Source organism: Gavialis gangeticus, unplaced genomic scaffold, assembly GCF_001723915.1.
Source record: "Gavialis gangeticus isolate Ggan-Ray unplaced genomic scaffold, GavGan_comp1, whole genome shotgun sequence".
Classification (NCBI taxonomy): domain Eukaryota; kingdom Metazoa; phylum Chordata; order Crocodylia; family Gavialidae; genus Gavialis; species Gavialis gangeticus.
Window position 1 is genome coordinate 111,853,891 of NW_017729025.1, and position 20,072 is coordinate 111,873,962.

At 42.6% G+C, this 20,072-nt stretch overlaps 1 protein-coding gene and 1 long non-coding RNA gene across 5 annotated transcripts in view; one reads left to right on the top strand and one right to left on the bottom strand.

Annotated features, from left to right (window-relative positions):
• The window catches only part of LOC109298981 (actin, aortic smooth muscle-like), a 48,880-nt gene extending 44,272 nt beyond the window's left edge, over positions 1–4,608 (top strand). For all 4 annotated transcript variants that reach the window (XM_019519417.1, XM_019519420.1, XM_019519418.1 and 1 more), the window contains one exon: positions 4,084–4,608. In XM_019519417.1, coding sequence (XP_019374962.1) covers positions 4,084–4,227 — 144 coding nt within the window. In that variant the 3' untranslated portion in view covers positions 4,228–4,608. The remainder of the gene's footprint in view (positions 1–4,083) is intronic.
• LOC109298982 lies at positions 1,300–16,996 on the bottom strand. Its single transcript, XR_002097742.1, has 3 exons — positions 16,864–16,996; positions 16,136–16,139; positions 1,300–1,314 (listed from the first exon to the last, which is right to left on the bottom strand). It is a non-coding gene; the product is annotated as an uncharacterized LOC109298982 (long non-coding RNA).
• Positions 16,997–20,072: the final 3,076 nt, after the last annotated feature.

Below are 20,072 nucleotides of genomic sequence, written 5' to 3' on the forward strand. Positions count from 1 at the left end.
TGTGACATGGGACTCATTCAGTCTTTCACTAAGTGCCCTAATCATTAGATTACAGCTTGCTTTCATTATGGCCCTAAGAATCATGCATTCCTTTCCGTTCAGTGGTGCAAGTTCAGTAGGTAAGAACAAGGATAACTATTTAAAGCCATCCTTGTCGATAGGTTAGCTGTTAGAGCTGTCCCTTGGGAAGTAGGTGATGTAGATGTGGCTCTCTTTTGGGGAGGTCCTAGAATCTAGGTTTCACAGTTTCTGGGCAAGTATTCTACCTAGTGTGACATAATCAATGGTTAGTAAGCAACCTATACCACTTCCTTTTATTTTAAAAACATGTGTGTGACATTCTTGGTTCTTTCAAATTAACCTTGTACACATTTGTCCTGAGGAATGGGTGGTGAGCTTTGAATCAAAGCTTAACTCAGAGACATACATCATGGGGAGGGCCTGGAGTTCAGACACACTTGTATGATCAATGTTCTGTGCTGGTCTGCACTAGGCAACTCTGCTCGGGGTGGAGATTTTTTATATCACTATTCTGATGAATCTAACTCTCTTTATGCACTGTGCAGAGGACCTGGGTATCCATGTCTGAATTTTGAATTTTGTTTTGTTGGACTGAGATGCCTAATGTATGACTTGTAGGCATCTGAATTAATTTCTTTTTTAACTGTCCCTAAGTGAAATCCATGGTTTTGTCATATTAGACACTATGGATGCATAATGCCCCAGAGAGTTTACTAAGTAAACAAGCCAGGCAAACAATGGGAGAAGAAACAAGTGTATGAAAATGGTATGATTTACCCAAGATAACACAGCAGGTTAGTCAACCCAAGTCTATCAACAGTAGTGCACAGGACATACAGTGCAGTGCCAAGTAGAGATGCCTGAGCTGGCCCTGAAAAGCATAGCCTGGGCAACAGAAAGAGTATATTCATGTTAAATATAGTGTGGCTCTCTTCCCATGCTGATTTAATCATAAGAACTACCCTGACAGTGAGGTGGGGTATTTCTATGCTGATTATTGCTGTGTCAGCTTTGGCCATGTACAGACCTCCAGTTTCTCCTGGGAAAGTCACTGATATCCTAAGAGAAACCATGAGTGTACAGATGTTCAAGATTTTTCTCTCAGAATCAAATTGGCCACTCCAGGAAGAAAATAACTTGGGGACAACCTGGGAGAGTTTCTCCTGCCACTCATTGGACTCAGCTGCTCCGCCTCTTTCACAATCCCCACATTGCACATAGGCTGACTCTGAGAAGTCTGGATGAGTCAATCAGGGCTGCCCCATGTACTACTGCCTTTTGTTTCCAGGCAGACTGAGAGAGTCTGCAAAGCATGCTGAAATGTGTGCACGGGGAACTCCTAGCTACTCAGTGTCAGCATTGCAACCTTACTGTCTTCAAAGGTTCAGAATTCAAATATCTGTTCATGTGTCTCCAGGTACGTTTTTTTACCAAGAGAAAATCTCAAAACATTTGAACATGTATACGTAGCCACAGGCTAAGTCTGCTACCTTGTTCACTAGGTCAACATTGCCTCTTCAGGGAGACAATCTGAAGAGAAGTTAAACCAAAGATATTTATTTGTTATATTCATGCACATCCTTGCCTCTGGATTTATTAGACAACAACAAACTAATTTTATGTGGGCAGATCCCAGATTAAGAAAAAAGGAGCATGACAGCTGCCACTGACCACCCCTCTGACTTTTGAGAGGACTGGGGCTAGGCACAGTTGGAGCCCCTGGGTGGTGGTGGACACTAGAATGAGGGAGGCAAAAGTAGGGAGCAGATGGAAGGAAAGAGGAACTTGCACACAGCTTCCACTGTCTCCAGCACACCCTAGCACCCATGTCGCCACTCCGTACAGCCATGGTTGGAGCAGGGCAGGAACAGTCTTCCTAAGGCTCCCCCCATTCCTGGGGCAGAAGGTGGGCCTCTCTCTCTCCTGCCCCTGTTCATTGTGCAGATGCCTCTGCTGCGCCCCCCCCTGCCAAACTGGTCTGGGAGCTCCAGTTGTGAGGAACAGCTGTTCAGACTACCAGGCTCGGCAAGGGACAGCAGCAGTGGACAACCCTTCTTCTCCCTGTCTGGCCTCTCCCACATGCCCAACCAGGTGGGAGCAGAGGCAGAAAGAGGGAACTGGCCACCATACTATTCTCCCCAGCTGAGCCTGGCATCCCATGTAGCTGCTCACCACAGCCTCTGGCTGGAGCGAGTCAGGAGCTCCCCCTACTTTGCACCCAGGTCAGCTAGGAACAGCAAGCAGGGTTTCTACCATTGGCAAACCCTGCAGTGGAGGAGAGGGGAGGTGTTACTGAGTGCTGGAGTACCTTACCTACTTTGGAGACTTAAAAACAGTTCCCAGCTGCTGCTATTGCCATGGGTTGATCTATATTCCCAGTTGTTACTTTGGCAATGGCAGCATGGTGTGTGTGTACCCAGCAACTTTGTGGGGCTGCTTTTGCTGCTGGGACATGGAGAGAAGGGACCTATTCTGGCACTCCTACTAAGTAGTGCTCTGCAGATGTAGTCCAACTTGCTTTCTCTAAGACAGGCCACTGCCTTCACCCTTCTTGTGCCTGCTCCCTAACCATGGCCTTCCCTCCAGCCATGCCTCACCCCTCTTTCTCCCCTCCCCCCAACGGCATGGTCTGACCTTAGTTCTGGCTCAGACTTTTCAGAGAATCCAGGCATCTTGGGCTATGGAGAATTGAAGCCAGTTTGTATGCCTTTTGGAAAGCTGACTCTGGTATACAGTGCAAGGGGGGGGGGGAAGCAGCCACATGAATTTGCCCCTATATATATGGCAGTCTTTGCAAAAATGTACATGAGATGCCTCAAAACTCCCATTTAAATAGTCCTTTTAGATAGACTGAATGATCTTCCTAGGTCCCATCTGGCCTTACAATCTATGAATCTATGAAAATAAGTTCTTCCAGGTAACGCCACAGAGTAGAGCCCACTACCAATTTAACTTCAGTTTAATTAAATATGCTGCTGATTCAAGTCTGATAAACAAGGAGCATCAAGATTTTTAAAAAGATTGGTGAGTTTGGGTGCCTCAGTTTTGGGGTTTTTTTCTTGAGATTCTTAAAAGAGGCATCATTTAAGAACATAAGAAGTGCCATACTGGGTCAGACCAATGGTCCATCTAGCCCAGTATTTTGTCTCCAGCTGCTATAAGGGGAGAGCACTGAACTAGATAGATCTAGAATGATCTATCCCCTATCCATTATCCTCCCTGACGTCCACCATTATTGGTTCAGAGGACACATCTCCAACCATTCTGTTCAATAGCTATGAATAAATCTATCATTTATGAATTTATCTAGTTCCTGTTTGAACCCAGTTATGCTAAATTCCAATCACCCTTCCTCTGGGGCCTAATTTGAAATTATTCACTCAGATTCAGTCATTGATTCTGAAAATCTTTATCTAAAAGAGTTTACAGGGCCTGATCCTGTGAGGTGCTAAGCATCATCAGCTACCTTTTATTGACTGAGATGTTCAGAACTTCAGAGAATCAACCTAAAATGTAGGGAAGTCAGTTAACTATGGATGGATGAGACCCAGTGAAGAACCTGATAAGGCTTTACAGCATACCTCAGTGAAATGGCAGTCTAAGAATTTTAAAAAGGGATCATAGGCTGGGGTACCCAGGTATCTTTGTGGCAAGTGGTCCATCTACAACCAGGTGATAAACCCTTGATCAGCATTTGTTTAACTGCAGGGTAGGTCAAGTGATCAACATTTCATGGCTATCTGCAAATGACTGCATCTTTCTTTACCATCTTTGGGCCTGATTCAGAATAGAGTTGAGCATCTGCCACTCTATTGGCTTCCCTTTTGGTGAAAGCTATAAGATAGTCATAAGTCAAATCATGCTCTCAGCTACACTGGAGCATCTCTGAGGACTTCAGCTGCCAGACAGAGAAGATGACCTATTGGTGGTATTACCTCAGCAAAATTGCCCTTGATGTAGAGAGGAAACAGAATTTCATTTAATATGTTTGCACAGAGAGGAGACATCATTATATCAGCTACTTGTTTTCTTTCACTGAGAAGTCTTCCACTTTTCTTCTAGATGATTGCACCACCAGAACGTAAATATTCTGTCTGGATTGGGGGTTCAATCTTGGCTTCCCTCTCTACCTTCCAGCAAATGTGGATCAGCAAAGATGAATACGAAGAAGCTGGCCCCTCCATTGTCCATCGTAAATGCTTCTGAGTGTGCTTATGATATACCATCACTAATAAGTAGTGGTGTTTCTGCATGGCACAGCCACCTTGGTATGAAATATGTGTATTAGGCTTTCTACCACTGCTTTTAAAAATGCAATAATTGTTGTCAAGCTGATTAGCGTAGTGCATCCTATTTCTGAATGCTAAAACAAGATTTTTAATATTTTAGTGTCATATGCCTCCCAAGATTAAGAGCAATGACATAGACTTGCATAGAACTCTTCCTCCCTGGGTCTTGGAGCATTAGATGGATGTTCAAGAGTTAAAGCTATCAAGGCTGCTGTGATGTTGATGTTGGTGTTGTTACCTTCCATCAGTAGATGGAGAATCTGAACCAAACAGAAATTAAATTGATTTTTCTCAAGTTCAACTGGCTGAAAATGCTTCCCATACAGAGGTCCAGCAGACAATCTATGTCCCACTTAAGCCAGGGGTAAAGGACCTAAGTGGTACATGCGAGTTTGGTAACTTGCTGCACAGAGGTCATTTTTATCCACAGTAAGGGGTATGGAGACATGATGTATAATGTATTATATATTAAAAGTGGACTGAACACATTCTCAATCCTAGTAGGGTAGAAAGGATATGCTTGAAAAAATGTACAATAATTATACTATGTGGGAAAGTTACTACATGGTATCTGTTCCATGTCCACTCCCATACTCAGTTTCATCTTAGAATAGCCCCTTGCTCAATGCAAACTGACTCCATGTTCATTCCCAGCCAGGCATTGTAACAATGCCTATTAATGCCTATTGCAGGCAGCTGGCTTGGGGGAGAAGTAGTTGGTTGTCTATTTCTTACTGGGTGCATCTACATGTGCAATTAGCATGTAGCAATTAACTGGCACAGTTTGTGCTGGAGTCAGCTGCTCCTGGGCACAGCATCTGCATGTGCACCTTGGATTGCAGCAGTTTGAACTGGGGCAGAGCATCCTGGGCTGGCGAGGGGCCCAGGGGGTCAGCTCTGGGCTCCAGGTGGCAGCGTCAAGCAGCAGAGGGGCTGCCTGGGGCACGAGGGTGCTACAGTGTGGGGCTAGGTGGCAGGCAGCCCCTGCACTGTAGCACCTTCAAGCCCCAGCCAGCCCCGGTCACAATCTACACGTGTTTGAGTGTGCATAATTACTCTGCTGTAGGATAGTACTTGTCCTGAACAGTACTATCCTATGGCAGAGTTCATTTACTACGCCCTAATTCCAACGGACATGTAGACTGTGATGCTTTACTGTGGAACTAATTAGTCAACTCAGCAGTAAAGCACATGTATAGATACACATGTAAAGATGCACCTAGTAATAATTGGGTTGTTTGTCCATGTCCTTAGCAGTACCTGTAGTAAATTTAATTGGTCCTTTTGTACAAAAGTCCTTTTTTGTGGAATTTGCAAAGAATCTTTTATTTTGCTTATGTCTGTTTGGGAGTTGCCCATGCTATCAGTGAGGAGCATTGATAAACCGCAGTAGTTTTCGTTTGTTTTATGTGGAACAGATTAAAATTACCTACTACACTTCATTTTGCTTAAAAGTCTCTCTCAAACAGTGAAATTTTGATGTTCTTGTTATAGCAAAAAATTATTACTTGGTAAATAGCTGCCCTTTCAAATATATTATCAAACAGCACTTTTAATGGGTCAATAAAAGTGTAATTATCCATGAAATGCTAATGTGAGTTACCTTAGTTCTTTGGTGCTCAGTATATCTATTAAACATATACCAACTAGTAATCATAATTCAATTTTAAGTTAATTAAGTTATGAAAATTACTTTGTTAAATTCCAGATGAATATTTACCTTAAACCAAGAAAACAGTTGTCACAATTTCTATAAAAATCTACATTTGCCTTTATGGTAAACTTTCAATTTATCTGCCAGACATAATGCACTGTATTCCAAGTTGCCTACAAGTATCAAATACAGGTACGAAGACATTTCTCTACTGTGTTTTAATCACCAGGTAAGTGCATTTAACATATGGATATAATTCTCCCTTTGACTTCACTTGGTGTTTTGCCTGTTTCAGGCTCATTCACTCTCTATGTAAGTATTATTCCTGTTCCTAGATGGTGGAAGATGAGGCACAATGAGGTAAAGTGACTGGCCCAAGGTCACATGATGAGCGGTGTCAAAGGTGGGACTAGAATTTAGGATTCTTGACCCGTAGTCCACTGCTCTAGCAACTGGACCATGCATGTTGTTTCTAACTGGCTTGCTCACTCACTCTCTCTTTCTCTCCTTGCCACTGAAATCATTGCAGTCTGTACCCATAAATCCATTATACACAGACTGAGGGAATGATTATCAGTAAGGATAGCTGCCCCTTTTTCAAGGAAGGAGAGGGGATCAATTCGGTGCATACTCTGTTGAATTTCTATGGCATGAGGTTGTAGATTCAGGGTTTTTTTTGGTAAGGTTTCATCAACTTTTTCAACTTTTTACTTGAGCTGGGCTCTGGGGAAAAGGATATTCTTTAAATTCCAGTTTTGCAGAAGCAGATTTTTGTCTTCTAGCTACAATGACTGATGGGTCATTTAAAGCACAGCATTCCAAAATCATTGAAAAAATAGCAGGTGCTGTATGTACATGACTGGTTATTCTCAGGGACAACAAAGTATTTGTCAAATGGCATGGTTAAGGACAAGAAGTGATAAACTGTTGTTAAGTCAGCTAATTTTATAAAGAAGTCTGCCTCATCTGTTCTTCATTTAGCCTCTGGGGTATGGACAGTCAGCTGTCTGTCTGCCTGCTGACTTGACCCTGCATACTTGGTAGATATTTGATCTTCAATTCACATGCTATAGGCTTGTCCAGTCCACCTCCTCCTCCTCTCTGCAGCTGGGCAAGACTTAAAAAGGTGACATCAAATACCTTTCAAACTGAGTGGTTGATATGTGATTAATAGAAAAGGCCAGCCGGGTGAATGCCTGCTTTCTGTGTGTTGCATTACGCATCTGGAATGCCATCCCCTCTACTCAAGCTTCAAAGGTTTTGTGATATGCGGCTTAATTCATAACACTACTTGGCTTGTTACAGATCCTGACATCAACTATTAAGGCTTCCTCTCTATTTTTGAGAGGCAAATGAAGAGCTTCATACTAGTTCATTATCAGATACAATAATCATGTGGGTGGGAGGGACCTCAAGAATCATCTAGTCCAAACTCTGGTATTCAAATCAGAACATTTGGATTCTATAACTTCCTTTGCCTTTTGAAACAAACTTTACAGATGTTTTTAGAAAGTAAGTTTACACCATAGTAACAATGTGTCCTGGCTGGGATACCTTGCTGAGGAGATGCTTCTTCAGCCTGGTGAAGGGTTTTTAAACCCAAAAGCTTGCTAAGAAAATTGTTTCCAACTATTTAAGTTTGTGTAATAAAAGATATCAGATTCACCCAAAGAACCTTGTTTACTGAGGAGAAGCACTCAGGACCATCTTAGCCTAGATACTATATAGACATACTCAAAAACTGCACCAACATGGATAGAAGTTGGTTGTAGCTGTACATAAAAGCACTCCTTCCTCCAAACAGTTTTCTGACAGTGGGAGGTGAAAGATCTCTGAAGCAGATTCCTCAGAGTCGTGTTGTAACTACTAGATATCCAGGGCAGATAGATATCTAGCAGACAAAATTGTTTTTTTCATTAATGTGTTCTCAGTTTTGAATGACAATATAAGCCAGTAATTGTCTTCTCCAAACAAATGTAAATCAGTATAAATATCTGAGTTTGAAGGTAAATTTTACCAGGGATTTATTGGCCTGGTCTAGATCTATATCTATACCCAAAAAGCTGACAGAATTGCCCAGTTGTGAATTAAGGACAGAAGCCCTTGGTTGCTCTTGAAACTTATCTTGTTATTTTTCTAGGCAAAGCACCTTAATCTTTAACCTATTATTCTTGTGGCCAGTGCTGTTCAAGAGCTGATTGTCAGCTTTCCAATTAGTTGTGAGTTTAATTTTATAAGTCTTTATAGTATTAAAACAGAATCAATTGTTACTCAGGTTTTGACATCAAATACATTTTAAACTTTCATGATTCAAAAAAAAAAAATCATTCTGTAGCCCCTTTCACATCTTCCTTTCATGAATATTCAAAGTTCATAAATCTAGGCAACAGTTTCCCCCCAGAGCATGCAATTTCAGAAATTCATTTGTACAGGACATATGCTGAAATCCCTAAAGCAGTAAAGAGGTCAAATAGCTTGACTCCTGTGGTGTTCCCGGAAAGCACGTTGGAATATCTCATTTAAGTTGCATTCCGTTCTTTTCCATCAGATAGATGATGTGCACAACTGGTGGAAAAATGTTAAAGCATGCTGCTTTGCCTTATAACAGGTTTTTTTAACAGGAAATTGTAATTAAATGATGTTTCTGAAAATGTCAGACACTGAAAAACCTTTAATAAAAGCATCTACAAAGGGACACTGACCAAAATGCAACACACCCGTCATATCCCCCATTTTTATTTGCAGTCTGCATCTCAGTCCAAAAGCAGTAGAATTTTCCCATTTATATTTAGAAAATATTCTAGTGAAAACTGGCTTTTATGTCCCTGCAGTATTTTCCACTTAATGTTAATCCACTGTACTGGCCTGCTAAATTCTGAAGGTGAAAGTGGCTCAAAACAAAAGTGAAAGTGACCAACATATTTTTCATCATTCACTCAGTGGAAAAGATTAGGCATATACATGGTCTAAATGTTCACAAGTACATCATTTTACTTTTTTTTAGTTTTAGTAATCTCATTGTTAGCGGTTTAACTCCAGGGTGTCAAAGATAGAGCCCATGGGCCACATCTGGCCCATGAAGCTGTATCATCCAGTTCTTGGTGCTGCCTGTGGCTCTCAGAGGGACATACAGGCAGCGTACGGGGTGGGACGGATGGTTCTGTGTTCTGCATATGGTGTGTGCTCCCACTTGCATATATAGAGTGGCCATAGTATGCAGCACAGCTCTGGAGCACTGGAGTGACTTCCTGCTGATCTGGGGTCATACTGCATATCATGGCTGCTTTGGGGCTGTGCAGCACAGCCCCACAGTGGTGGCAACTCTGGGACTGTGTAGCCCAGAGGCTGCCCATCCACTGCCTGATCCAGGACATACAGAGTCCAGAATGCAGGCTGGTTCATGGACCAGATGAGCCTGACATCCTTGATCTAACTAAATAGATGCCTTTTAACAGAAAGGTTAATATCATATATATGCAAGGAGGTGCTAAGCCTCCAGGGACTGAAGCCCAGCTGCAGGTAGTTAGCAGCTAATAGTTTGCCTAGCCTAGAGGCAGGGAGCCAGCTGCAAGTGAAGACTAGTGAATAGGGATGGAGCTACAAAGAAGGTTAAAAAAAATCCTAGAGCAGAGTATAAGAGAGGAGAAAAGCAAAAAGCCTGGATTACCCCTTTCTAAGTCTGGAGAAAGACCACAGGCTTTAGGTTTATTTGTACACTTGCTTTTGGTTTGTATTTGTGTCAAAGGCTGGGTATTTTGAGTGACCAGCTATAACTCCTTCTGCAGAAAGAGATGACCTCTCTGGTGCTTAGGACCCAATCCATGTGGAATGATGAGATTTGTGCTGGTTTTGTTCTGCCCGTAACTTGTACGAACATGTAACAGATAGTTCTGCAAGTTGGTCTTGTGGCATTTAACAGGTTGGTTGCTAGTTCCAGAATCTTTCCCCAGCACCACCAGTCAGCTTCTTTCTACTATCTGCCTGGGGCAGGATGATAGTTCTCTAATGACCAAAACCAAAAGAACATATTTGAAAAGAAATTAATGCATCTAACAGTATTATTTAAAAATGTAGAAAGTAGCAAATTCTTGAAGTAAAGCATCATGAAGGCAATTGAAATTATTCTGCATACAACTGGAACACTCCTTTGGATTTCTTTCTTTCAGTCTCCAAAACAAAATTCTATTCAAAATCTTTGCTTGGCAACTATATTCATCTGGCCAGCTGGGCCTGAGGCTTGAATTTTCAATGCTCAGAATATGAATCTGCATCCTGCAGCTGACTCCTTTTTTAATGTGGAAGGAGCTTGATTATGCTGTGAATATGTCCCTAACAATCCATATGTGGAATCTTTTTCAAAATTAAGATGCATTTTGAAAAGGGAATTAATTATGGGCTAAAAGCAGGAGAACCCCCCACTACTTAGCTGTTTATATGATCTGGTAAGCCTCTTGTTGCTTGGGATGAAGTTGTCTTTGGTGTCATATAACTGTGCTTTAGCCTCTACATGAGCTTGCAGACAGCAGAATATCCCTGCAGGGTGTATGGGCTGCGCACTAGTCAGAAGTGTCTCTTTCACCTTGCACTTCATTTACCCAGATGTATAGCTCTAGTGATGCCAACTCCGAGCATTCAGAGATCATTCGATTCTCAGAATTAAGGAACTGACTTAAAATCATGTCTCCCAACAATATCTTTGTTTTACTTTTCAAATTTGTTTGCTGGCTTCTGAGCCTTTGTATTTACTCAGGTCTTGTTATCCAGTTTTTCTCCACAGCCATTAAAGCTTTAAAAAAAAGAAAGGCTCCCAGCTTCATGAACTGGGACTTAAAGAGAAGCATGATGGAATATGAGATTAATAATAAATCATGATAGAATATTATGTCAAAGGTGTTTTCCTGTGGCAAAGCCAAATGAGAAATTTTAAATGAAATTGATAGTGGCATCATTAAAAGGGTAGGCACTTGATGATGCAGCAAAAAATCTCTATGCTTTAAAGGGGGAAATAGGAAAGGTTACTTACGTTTTAATGGGTCCCTGAAAATTAAAAGCAAACCTACTGCAGGCTTGTTCATCATTTGGAGAAATGTAAGGCAAGAGGGCAATCTGCTTTATTCACTCTGCTGTGCAATTTAATCTTGTTCATTTAGCATTTTGGGAAAATATTTAAACTGTTAGTTGGTTATCTCTGACCGTTTGAAGATGTTCTTCCCTTGAAGATACTCTTTCCCTAGCTTAGCTAGTAATGGGGAATTATGATCTAAAATAATCTTTTGTCCCCAGCAGAACAGGGTGTGGGGAAGAGTCATTATCTCAAGCCATAAAATGAAAGTACTCAATAGGGTAAGCCTAAATCAGATTTCTCATTTAAGTAAGGACTCATGTAATGCAGAGGGAGTGGATCATCTTGTGGAAAAACAGATGTACCACATCACAACTTTTTCTTGACAAAGTAATCAAGGCTGTGCACTCTCAGGACAATGTAAGGGAAGAGGCAGGGCTTCTCCCAAAGAGGAATGATCAGCAATGTTGGTATGATGAAGTCTACACAATGTTTCATGACTATTTAGTGAAGAGGCTTCTGCAACTCTTTGTTTATAGAAGCAGCTTTCCAGTTGTGTTCAACCAACTTATTATATGCACCTCTTTAGGTGCTTATAATGGCCTCTAGGAGGCAGTAACACAGTCGCAACTTTGTGTTATCTACAGTCATTGTTTATAGTCCCTTTCCTCCATCTTGGAGCTTCCTCTATACAGTGCTCCTATACCTGTGTGGGGCCGCCAAGGGCAGGTCTCTACTGTCTTTCCCCTTCCAGCTGCCAAAGTTTTCATTCTGCTCCAGAGCCCAGGAGCTAAGTCTTGCTGTCATTCACCTACCTACTGCCAATCCATCTATAGCCACACCTTTTGTGCATCTTCAGAGCCCAGGAGCTTAGCACTGCCACTGCTGCTGTTTGGTCTCTTTTCTCCACTCTTGAATTAGGGGTGGAGGGAGCAGGAGAGGGAGGTGAATGGCAGCAATGCTCAACTTGTGGGATCTGGAGCTACAAAAATGCTGTAGCTCTAGGCACAGCCTGTGCTGATGTGCCAGTGAGCTCAGAGCTTTCATGCAGTTCTGGATCCCAGGAGCTGAGCTCTGCCATCACTGATACTCATCCTCTCTTTCTTTTTTTTTCTCCTGCTGATGAATTCAGCCTGGGAGAAGGAAGGGAAAGTGAATGGTGTGCTCAGGTCTTGGGATCTGGAGTTGCATGAAAGCTCTGAGCTCACCATCATGTCAATGCAGGTGAACACTGTTGCTGCTCATAATCTCAAATCACTGACAAAGGCAGGGGGAAAAAGAGGAGGAGCAGCAGGTGTGTTCACCTGTGTTGACATGCTGGTGAGGGGCTGTTCACACTGGCTTTGTGAACTGCATCTGGCCTGAGGGCCAGAGATTGGGTGCCACTTAACTAGAAATATCAACATAAAAACAAAAGTCCTCAAAACAGAAATCTGGATAAGGGTGATCCTTTGTGAGCTGGACCCATGTCTGTCCTGCCTTGTATGGGAGAGACTGCTGGCGGTGGTGGTCAATGCCTCCCTCTGGGAGGGCAGGATGCTTGAAATTCTTATGTCTGCAATTGTCTAGCCCTGACTCAAGCAATTATTGCTTGACCCCAGCTCCCCAGCTAGTTATTACCCCGTCTTCAATCTTGCATTTTTGCGGGAAGGTCACTGAATGAGTAGTTATCTGGCAGCTTCAGGTGTATCTAGATGCCATCTGTTTCCAGGACCCATGCCAGTCAGACTTTTGAACTTAATATAGGACAGGGACTGTGCTTACGGCCTTGGCTGATGATTGTTGCTGGAGATCAACAGGGGAAGTTGTGCCTGCTGACATCATTACATTTTTTCAGCAGCTCTTGATGCACAGAAGCCACTTGACCATCTAGTTGACCATGAGGTACTGATAAAGCATGTACATGATGCGGTGGGTATTCATGGCACCACTCGAAATTGGTTATATTCTTTTCTAGTGGGGAAGTGTCAAATGGTAGTGCCAAGTGAATGCTTAACATCCCCTTGTGACCTTTTCTGTGGGGTTCTCCAAGGCTCCATCTTCTTGTCCATCCCCCCGCTCAATGTGTGGATGAGACCTGTGTGCAAGACTGTACAGAGATTTAAAGTGGGGTGCATCAATATGCTGATGACACCCAGCTGTACATCTTTTCCTCCAACCAAGGCCCCACAGTACTTTCACTTTCCCAGTGCCCAGCTGCAGGGGATGGGATGCAGGTGAACCAACTGAAACTAAATCTAGGCAAGATGGAGACACTGGTGGGCAGACTGCATGACATTGGGAGGCGGGGGGGAAGGGAGGGAATTGGATTTAGCCTCCCTTGTCACTCAAGTTTTCATTCTTGGGGTGCTCCTGGACCTTCTGCACCTGAATCGCCAACTCTATCTGATGAAAAGGTTGTGGCCCTTTCTTTCAGATTTGGATCTGGAAACTGATAAACACCATAGATTCTAAGTGGATGTTATCTCCAAAGCAACCTTCAAAGCATCTTCAAGGATGTTTAATTCTTGTGATGCGTCTGAGTGTGCAAGAAATTGCCATTCATGAAACGTTGGATTTGCTAAGTACCTGAGCATCACTGTTGCTTGCCTGTCCAAAATAAATGTAAATTCTAACAGCTGCATAATGAAGTCAGTCCTCATCAATGTTCTCCAACTTGCTTTCCTATAAACATGCTAAATTGTGTCATTTATAAAAGAAGAAAGAAAAAAGCCCCAAATCAAACCCTGACCTCCACCTCCCGCCCCTCACCCCCAAACTTTAACCAAGTAGATTTTCAGCCTTTAGAAGGAAAAAACCCTATCTAACAAGCCCTAGGATTTAAAAATAGCTATTTCCCCTCAACGAGCCTATATTTCTTTCTGTTATAGTAATTAATATTTTCCCCTGCAAATTACTATGTAGGATGAGATCAATGTAGAGTGTAAATCAATGTAGCTCAAGAAACTTCAGCAGACTGTGCCTGTTATGTCAATTGATGTTTTGCCCTGTACTACTTGAAATGTGAATGCCATCTTAAAATGGTCATTGCCTAAATTCACCTGTACTTCTGCACTTTTAAAATGGTTTCATATTACAGCGCTCTTTGAAAGAGGAAAAAATAGATGCTTGTGATCCAGAATGTGTCTCTGGACAATATTTAGTGCTGTTTGTGTAGACTGTGCTAAGGCTTTACTCCCACCCCTTTCTCAAAGTAATCATGTTGCACTTCTAGTAAAGTATCATAATCTTGGGCCCATAAACAAGAAACTTGTGAACTCAACGCTAGGGCTTTGTTGCCATTATGCTGACCACCTTTGATTTGCAAAGGCTGCAAAGCACAAAAGAACTTCAGGGGGCAGAAAGGCAACAGGCTTAATAAGGAAAAAACACAGCAAAGTAATACTAACTTAGAGAGAGAGATAAAATGTAGACACCTGGGGAATATCAAATTACATGGCAATGAAGGCAAAAGAACTAGAGGAAAAATGGAAAACACTGGGCTTAGTAGTGACCTTTTGATTTAAATGATGATGATAATAATCAGTCACTTTAAGAGTGGGCAGTACTTGTAAGCCCCTTGGTGTGCCTGCTCCTGTACAGGCAGGCTTAGTCACCTTAGGAATCTGTCAGTCAGTCAAAACAATAGCCCATTGCACACATGATAGCTCTTGATCTAAACAAACAAAAGAACAAAGCAAAATGTTCAGCCTTTCTCCAAGCAGCAGCAGAGGGTCTTTTAAGCTCTGGCCCTTCCTAGAATCAAATTCCTCTGAGTTCCAGTCTGCCTCTCAACCATAATCTGCTCCTTCCTCAACTCCAGTTGCCCATGCTCTCCCCTTTTGGGCTTTTCACTTCCAGCTAATTACCCCCAGCTGGGCTCCTACCCCAGGGCTGTCTCTCCCACTTAGAGGGCCAGACTGCCCTGCTATAGTACTATATAGAAGGAGCAAATTGCATTTGCTGTGCACACAGAAATTGGAGGGAAGAGCCAAAACTATATAAAGATAATTGAGCCTCTTTCTCTAGAAAGTTTCTTGAAAACAGTTAGGATGAATTGGTCCTTTAAATTTATGGAAGCTTTTTAAGGTCAGAGAAGAAAAGCTTTGCAAGAACAGCTCACAATTTTTAACAGCACAGGGTCTTGACAACCCAATTTTGTGAGTAGGGCTGTGCATTCTGTTTGCAAATCTCATTACCTGGATGCTCTAATTTCCACCTGTCATGCTGGACATGAATGTACAAATATATATGATGCATCCCAAAGGGTTATAGCAGACCTAATGTATATTCCTGACTTAGTCCTCAGTGTACTTTTTTTCTTGCTAATTGTAGCATCATAGAAGTTAAAGTTGGAAAAAACCATTGCGGTCATTCAGTCCATCTCTGTGCCAATGCAATATTGTTTGCTACTTTGTACACTGTGATGGACAAGGTAGACTTTCTCAGGTGGGTGGAGCTTTGTGGCAAGGACAAGATCTTGGACCAGCTTCATAGCTTGTGTAAGTTCATATACCACTTTCATTTCTGATGCTTTGCTTTTAAAAGGGTTGCATCTTTTTACATTTAGGTTTAGCTAGAGCTTTGCCTATATCTGATGTCTAAACTTCTATGTCCACTCAAGAGCAAACATAATGCTATGATTTAGCATGATGTAAAACTTGCTTCTGGTTCAACCATCCAGAGAGAGGTTTCATATGAAACGCAGAACAAGAGAGAGGCATTGGCCCTCCTCTCCCTTGCCTGCTGTACAGCAACCAACAGCACCCATCAGATTCCCAAAAGCAGCAGACTTTTATTGCAGGAGTTTGACTTGCTACCAGTAATTCTTTGATGCTAAACTCCCAGTGGTTTGCTCTTGTCATCTTCCATGACAGCTATGGCTTATCAGCCTCAGGACAGATTTCAGAGTCTAACCAACCTGATCTTGCAACAAGAAGCCAATCCTGCCCCAATGGCAGGAAGATGTGTTTCCCAGATGGCCGCATGTACCCATGTGATGCCAGACAACACCTTTGGTGCATGCATGGTGGACTAATGGTCTCCTTACTAGTTCTGTCATTCCTAGAATGGAGATATACTGTGGATGTGGCAGGCTAGTAGGGGGTACTCCTGCGCTAAGTCACTTACCTCACTGAGCCCAACCACCTTCCAGGCTCCTAGTGCCTCCCTTGGGGCACCTCACATCTAGCAAACCTCCTTCCTGGAGCACACCCACTAGACTGGCAGTAGTGCCACCACCACCCAGGGTCTGGATTGATCCTGGCTCTGTGTTTCCTAGGAAACACCTGCCTGGTAGCCCTTGAGGGTATTCAACCACTTCAAGAACTTGGGGTGCTTCCCTCAGTCTGAAGTACAAATAATGGTCTCCCTTAGTCAGCTGAACCAAGGAGACCCCAAGACATAATCTAGACCCGCTCCCAATATGCACACTAGGTACAAAGGAGAAATTTATTGGTTACAAAGAGTAGGTTTGCAATAGAGTACAGAGTAGAACAATATCAGAGAAATCCCATTGAGCAAACAGGGTGGCTGGGTAGCGTTTGATCACATATCTGAGTTACTGCAAGCTATATATCTAGTTAGATCTCAGGTAGCTTACTCATGAGTATCATCCAGAGGCAGGTGAAGATTCCCTCTGGAGGCAAGCAGTTCATTGATCATGGGTTTCAAGAGTGAGCAAGTTTCAGACGGTCCAGTTCTCTCTCTGAGTTTTCCTCATAGCTACTGCCCCTCCTCCTGGGCAGTCCTTAACTTATATAGACCTTATGACCTCATTTACCTGGTCCAATGGAAACCAGCACCTGTTGGCTGCCAGCCAACCAATTTGAAATTACATCACTCATTGCTGGGTAGACTGGCAGGGTCTCTAGCTCCCTCCCAGTCAGGTTAGCATTACTTAGAACAATAGGGAATTTAAGCCCCTCACCCAGGTATGTGGTGTCAGTCACATAGGCAGAGGGAGCAGGTTTCCCCTCTCCCTCAGGAATGTATCCAACTCAGGTTACCTAAAGAGATGGGATGTCTGCCCTCTGCAAGGCCCATGTTAACCAAATTGTCACAGAGCAGAGTTTTTGGGGAGAGACAGGTGGCATTCTGCCATAGTGGATACTTGCAGAGTTGCTTGTACACAGTGCCAGGAATCTGGCACTAATGCATCAGGCCACGGAACTAGTTGTTATGGCACTTCAGAAAACCCCTCTTCTGTTTAGGCTTCAATTTCTTAATTTTCTGGCTTGACACCAATGATGGTTTAGGGGATAAATCTAATGTTGTGTTTGGTAAAGTGCTATTCCACTTGCTAGTCTCCTGAGACCCAAGGGTCTCACGTCTGAATGGACAGGTTACTGCTTTGGAGTCATCCACAGTGGAATGTGGATAATTATTTAAAGGAGAACAAAGTTAACACCCTGTAGTAATAGCAGTTATCCCAAATGAGCATATGCACTCTTTGCTCTGCTACCCTCCATCCCTCCTTCTCAGTCCTTCATGCCTGGAGTTCCATGATTGAGAAGAACTTAGGTTCCATAGATGCATTCTACAACTGTGCTGGAGAGAAGAATGAGGAGCAACAGGATACTGTGCTGATACTATTGGCCAAAACAAAGGCTGTGGGAAAAAATTGCATAAATGCCAATATAAGTGATGGGGAAACTGGTTCAAATCTGTAACACAACAGAAGTTCAGTGCACATAAACTGCTCTCAAAATGACAGAAACCAGTTTAAGATAAACTCATAGATGGATGTAGCATCATACTTAACTGATTTAGATTAAATGGGTTTACTGAACTTCTGTCCCAGATCCCCTCCAGATTCAAGTTAACTCTCAGTTCCCTACTATCCCAGGGTGCTTTGGAGGGTGGGTGGGCTAGCCTTGACCCAAGCTGCCTGCTCCAGCAGAGCAGAGAGGCATGTTATAGCAACCCCTGGCTTCTGGGCTACTGCAGGCATGTGGCTGCATTTCTGGAATCAAAAGTGAATGTCTGTTCACTTGCTTATCAGTTTAATCTATGCAGTTTAGACTAATCTGCAAATATTGAATTGATTTGGCCTTAGGCTTTTTGACTGACTATACTAAGCCAAAGTCTCTCAAAGAACTCTACTTTCTCGGAACTATCTTCTTTATGATTTTTTTTTCCCTCTCCTCTTCTCCCTGTCCACCCCACCCCACTTCCAGCCCCATTTTGGGATTTCACAAAACACTACTTTTCTTAGTTTAAAACATTGGTAATTTACATGATTGCTGCATCACTGTGATATGTTGAATTTCCTAAGACACTTGGAATAGCAGGAATGGCAGGACCTTGCTCCGTTCCTTCTGTCTCCTCCTCCATTCTTCAGACCTATAGCCTGCTACAGTGTTGACTAGTGGCAACCTGTTCTGCATAGATTTCTGCAGCTTCTTCTAGTACAGCTGCTTCCCTGCTTAGTTCCCACCTCTGTATTAGACTCTTTAGCTTCCAATGCTATGAGCTCCTCTTGTCCAGCTTTCTGCTTTGCTCTAATCTGCTCCATGTGCTGTTTTTTTCCAAATCAGAACTCCTCACCTGGCTCAGACCTTTCTGAAAATTTTCTGTTGTCAAGACAGAGAACTGGGTTTGCTTTGCTCTCCACATTGGCAATTAGGGTGGGAAGGAATATAGCAGTAAATTTGGTGCATCGCACATTGTTTCTGAAGGAAAATTTAAGATGAAAGCTATGGGCCATGTTTATTTGCACAGATACAAGAGGCCAAGTTTTGCTAACTTTGTGCCTACAAGCATAGCTGTGGTAAAGGTGTAAGAAGGATAGTTGCAGATAGACATCTCTTCAAGTATTCCAGGTTTCTACTGGAATCTGTTAATGGAAAAGTCATGGAACTTTTCTTGCCTATTTTAGTTCTGCTTCATTCTGGGCCATGCCCACTTCTGAGACAGAGCAGTGGCTGTAGGCAACTTATCCCACTGAACCTCTGCTACGGAGGGACTTAATTGCTTGTTGTCCATGGTCAGGGTTCTACTATGAGAACCCAGAAGATACAACTGGTCCTATATATTTGTAATTATGGCTTTTACTTTAAAAGTCCTACTTTTATGGCAATGAGGGGAAACAAACTAAAAAAAAAGTCTAGCCCCAAATTGTTGTTGTTGCCAAGGTAAATGTAACTTGACCATCAAACTCTTATTTTTCTAAGCCTGGATCCAGTCACTCAAGTGCAAAATGAGTTTTTTCATCCTAACTTCCTGCTATAGTTTTATGGACAGGGAAAGGGAGTGAGTAGAGGAAAACTGAAAATCACTGACCCTGTGAAGCTAGGCTTTTCTTGTAAAAGCTGGTTGTGTTCTAGGAGACGAGGAGCAGAGATAGGCTTATGGCTTGTTGGGGGTGGGTGTGGGGGGGGAGCAGGATTTTAGAGTTGTCTCTTCTGGGAAAGGTTTTGTAAAAATGTTCAGGAGCAACCATTTAATAGCAAGGCACAGGACAATCTATCAGGTCTCCTCAATGATCCCAAATTCACATGGAATGCTCCATTCTATACAGTCTGGCTTACAGGAGAGAGAATTTTTTGGAGCCAGAGCATGGATCTTTCCAAAGCTGAAACAACTGTTTCAGATCTCATAACTATTCCCCATTGATCCCACTGAAAATGCATATCGCTAGCTCGCCAAGCATATATCAGAAGGCAGCAGTTCATTGAGAGAAGAAGAGATTGCAAGTGAAATATAACATCAGCCAGTGATAAAAGCTACAAGCTTTGGCATGAATTGGATTTGCAAAGGCAGAAGCTGTTTACCAGCACTATGACCTATTAATATTGAGGAGAATCAGTTTAATTAAAATGAAATATTTTTTGCCGTTTGAGTTTAACCCAGGCACCAGTGAGTCTGCTGGAAAAATATGGAACTAGATCCTGATTCCACATACCCTGAAGATCTACAATATTGACTTTGTCCTCCAAAAAGAACAGGGGCATTTGCAAAATTCACACTTAAGTCAAAATGTGAAACTGCTTTAGTATTCTGAGGGGAAAAGGAGTTCAGCATTCACATCCCTCTGTTTTGAGACTCTACATTACTTGAATGATGA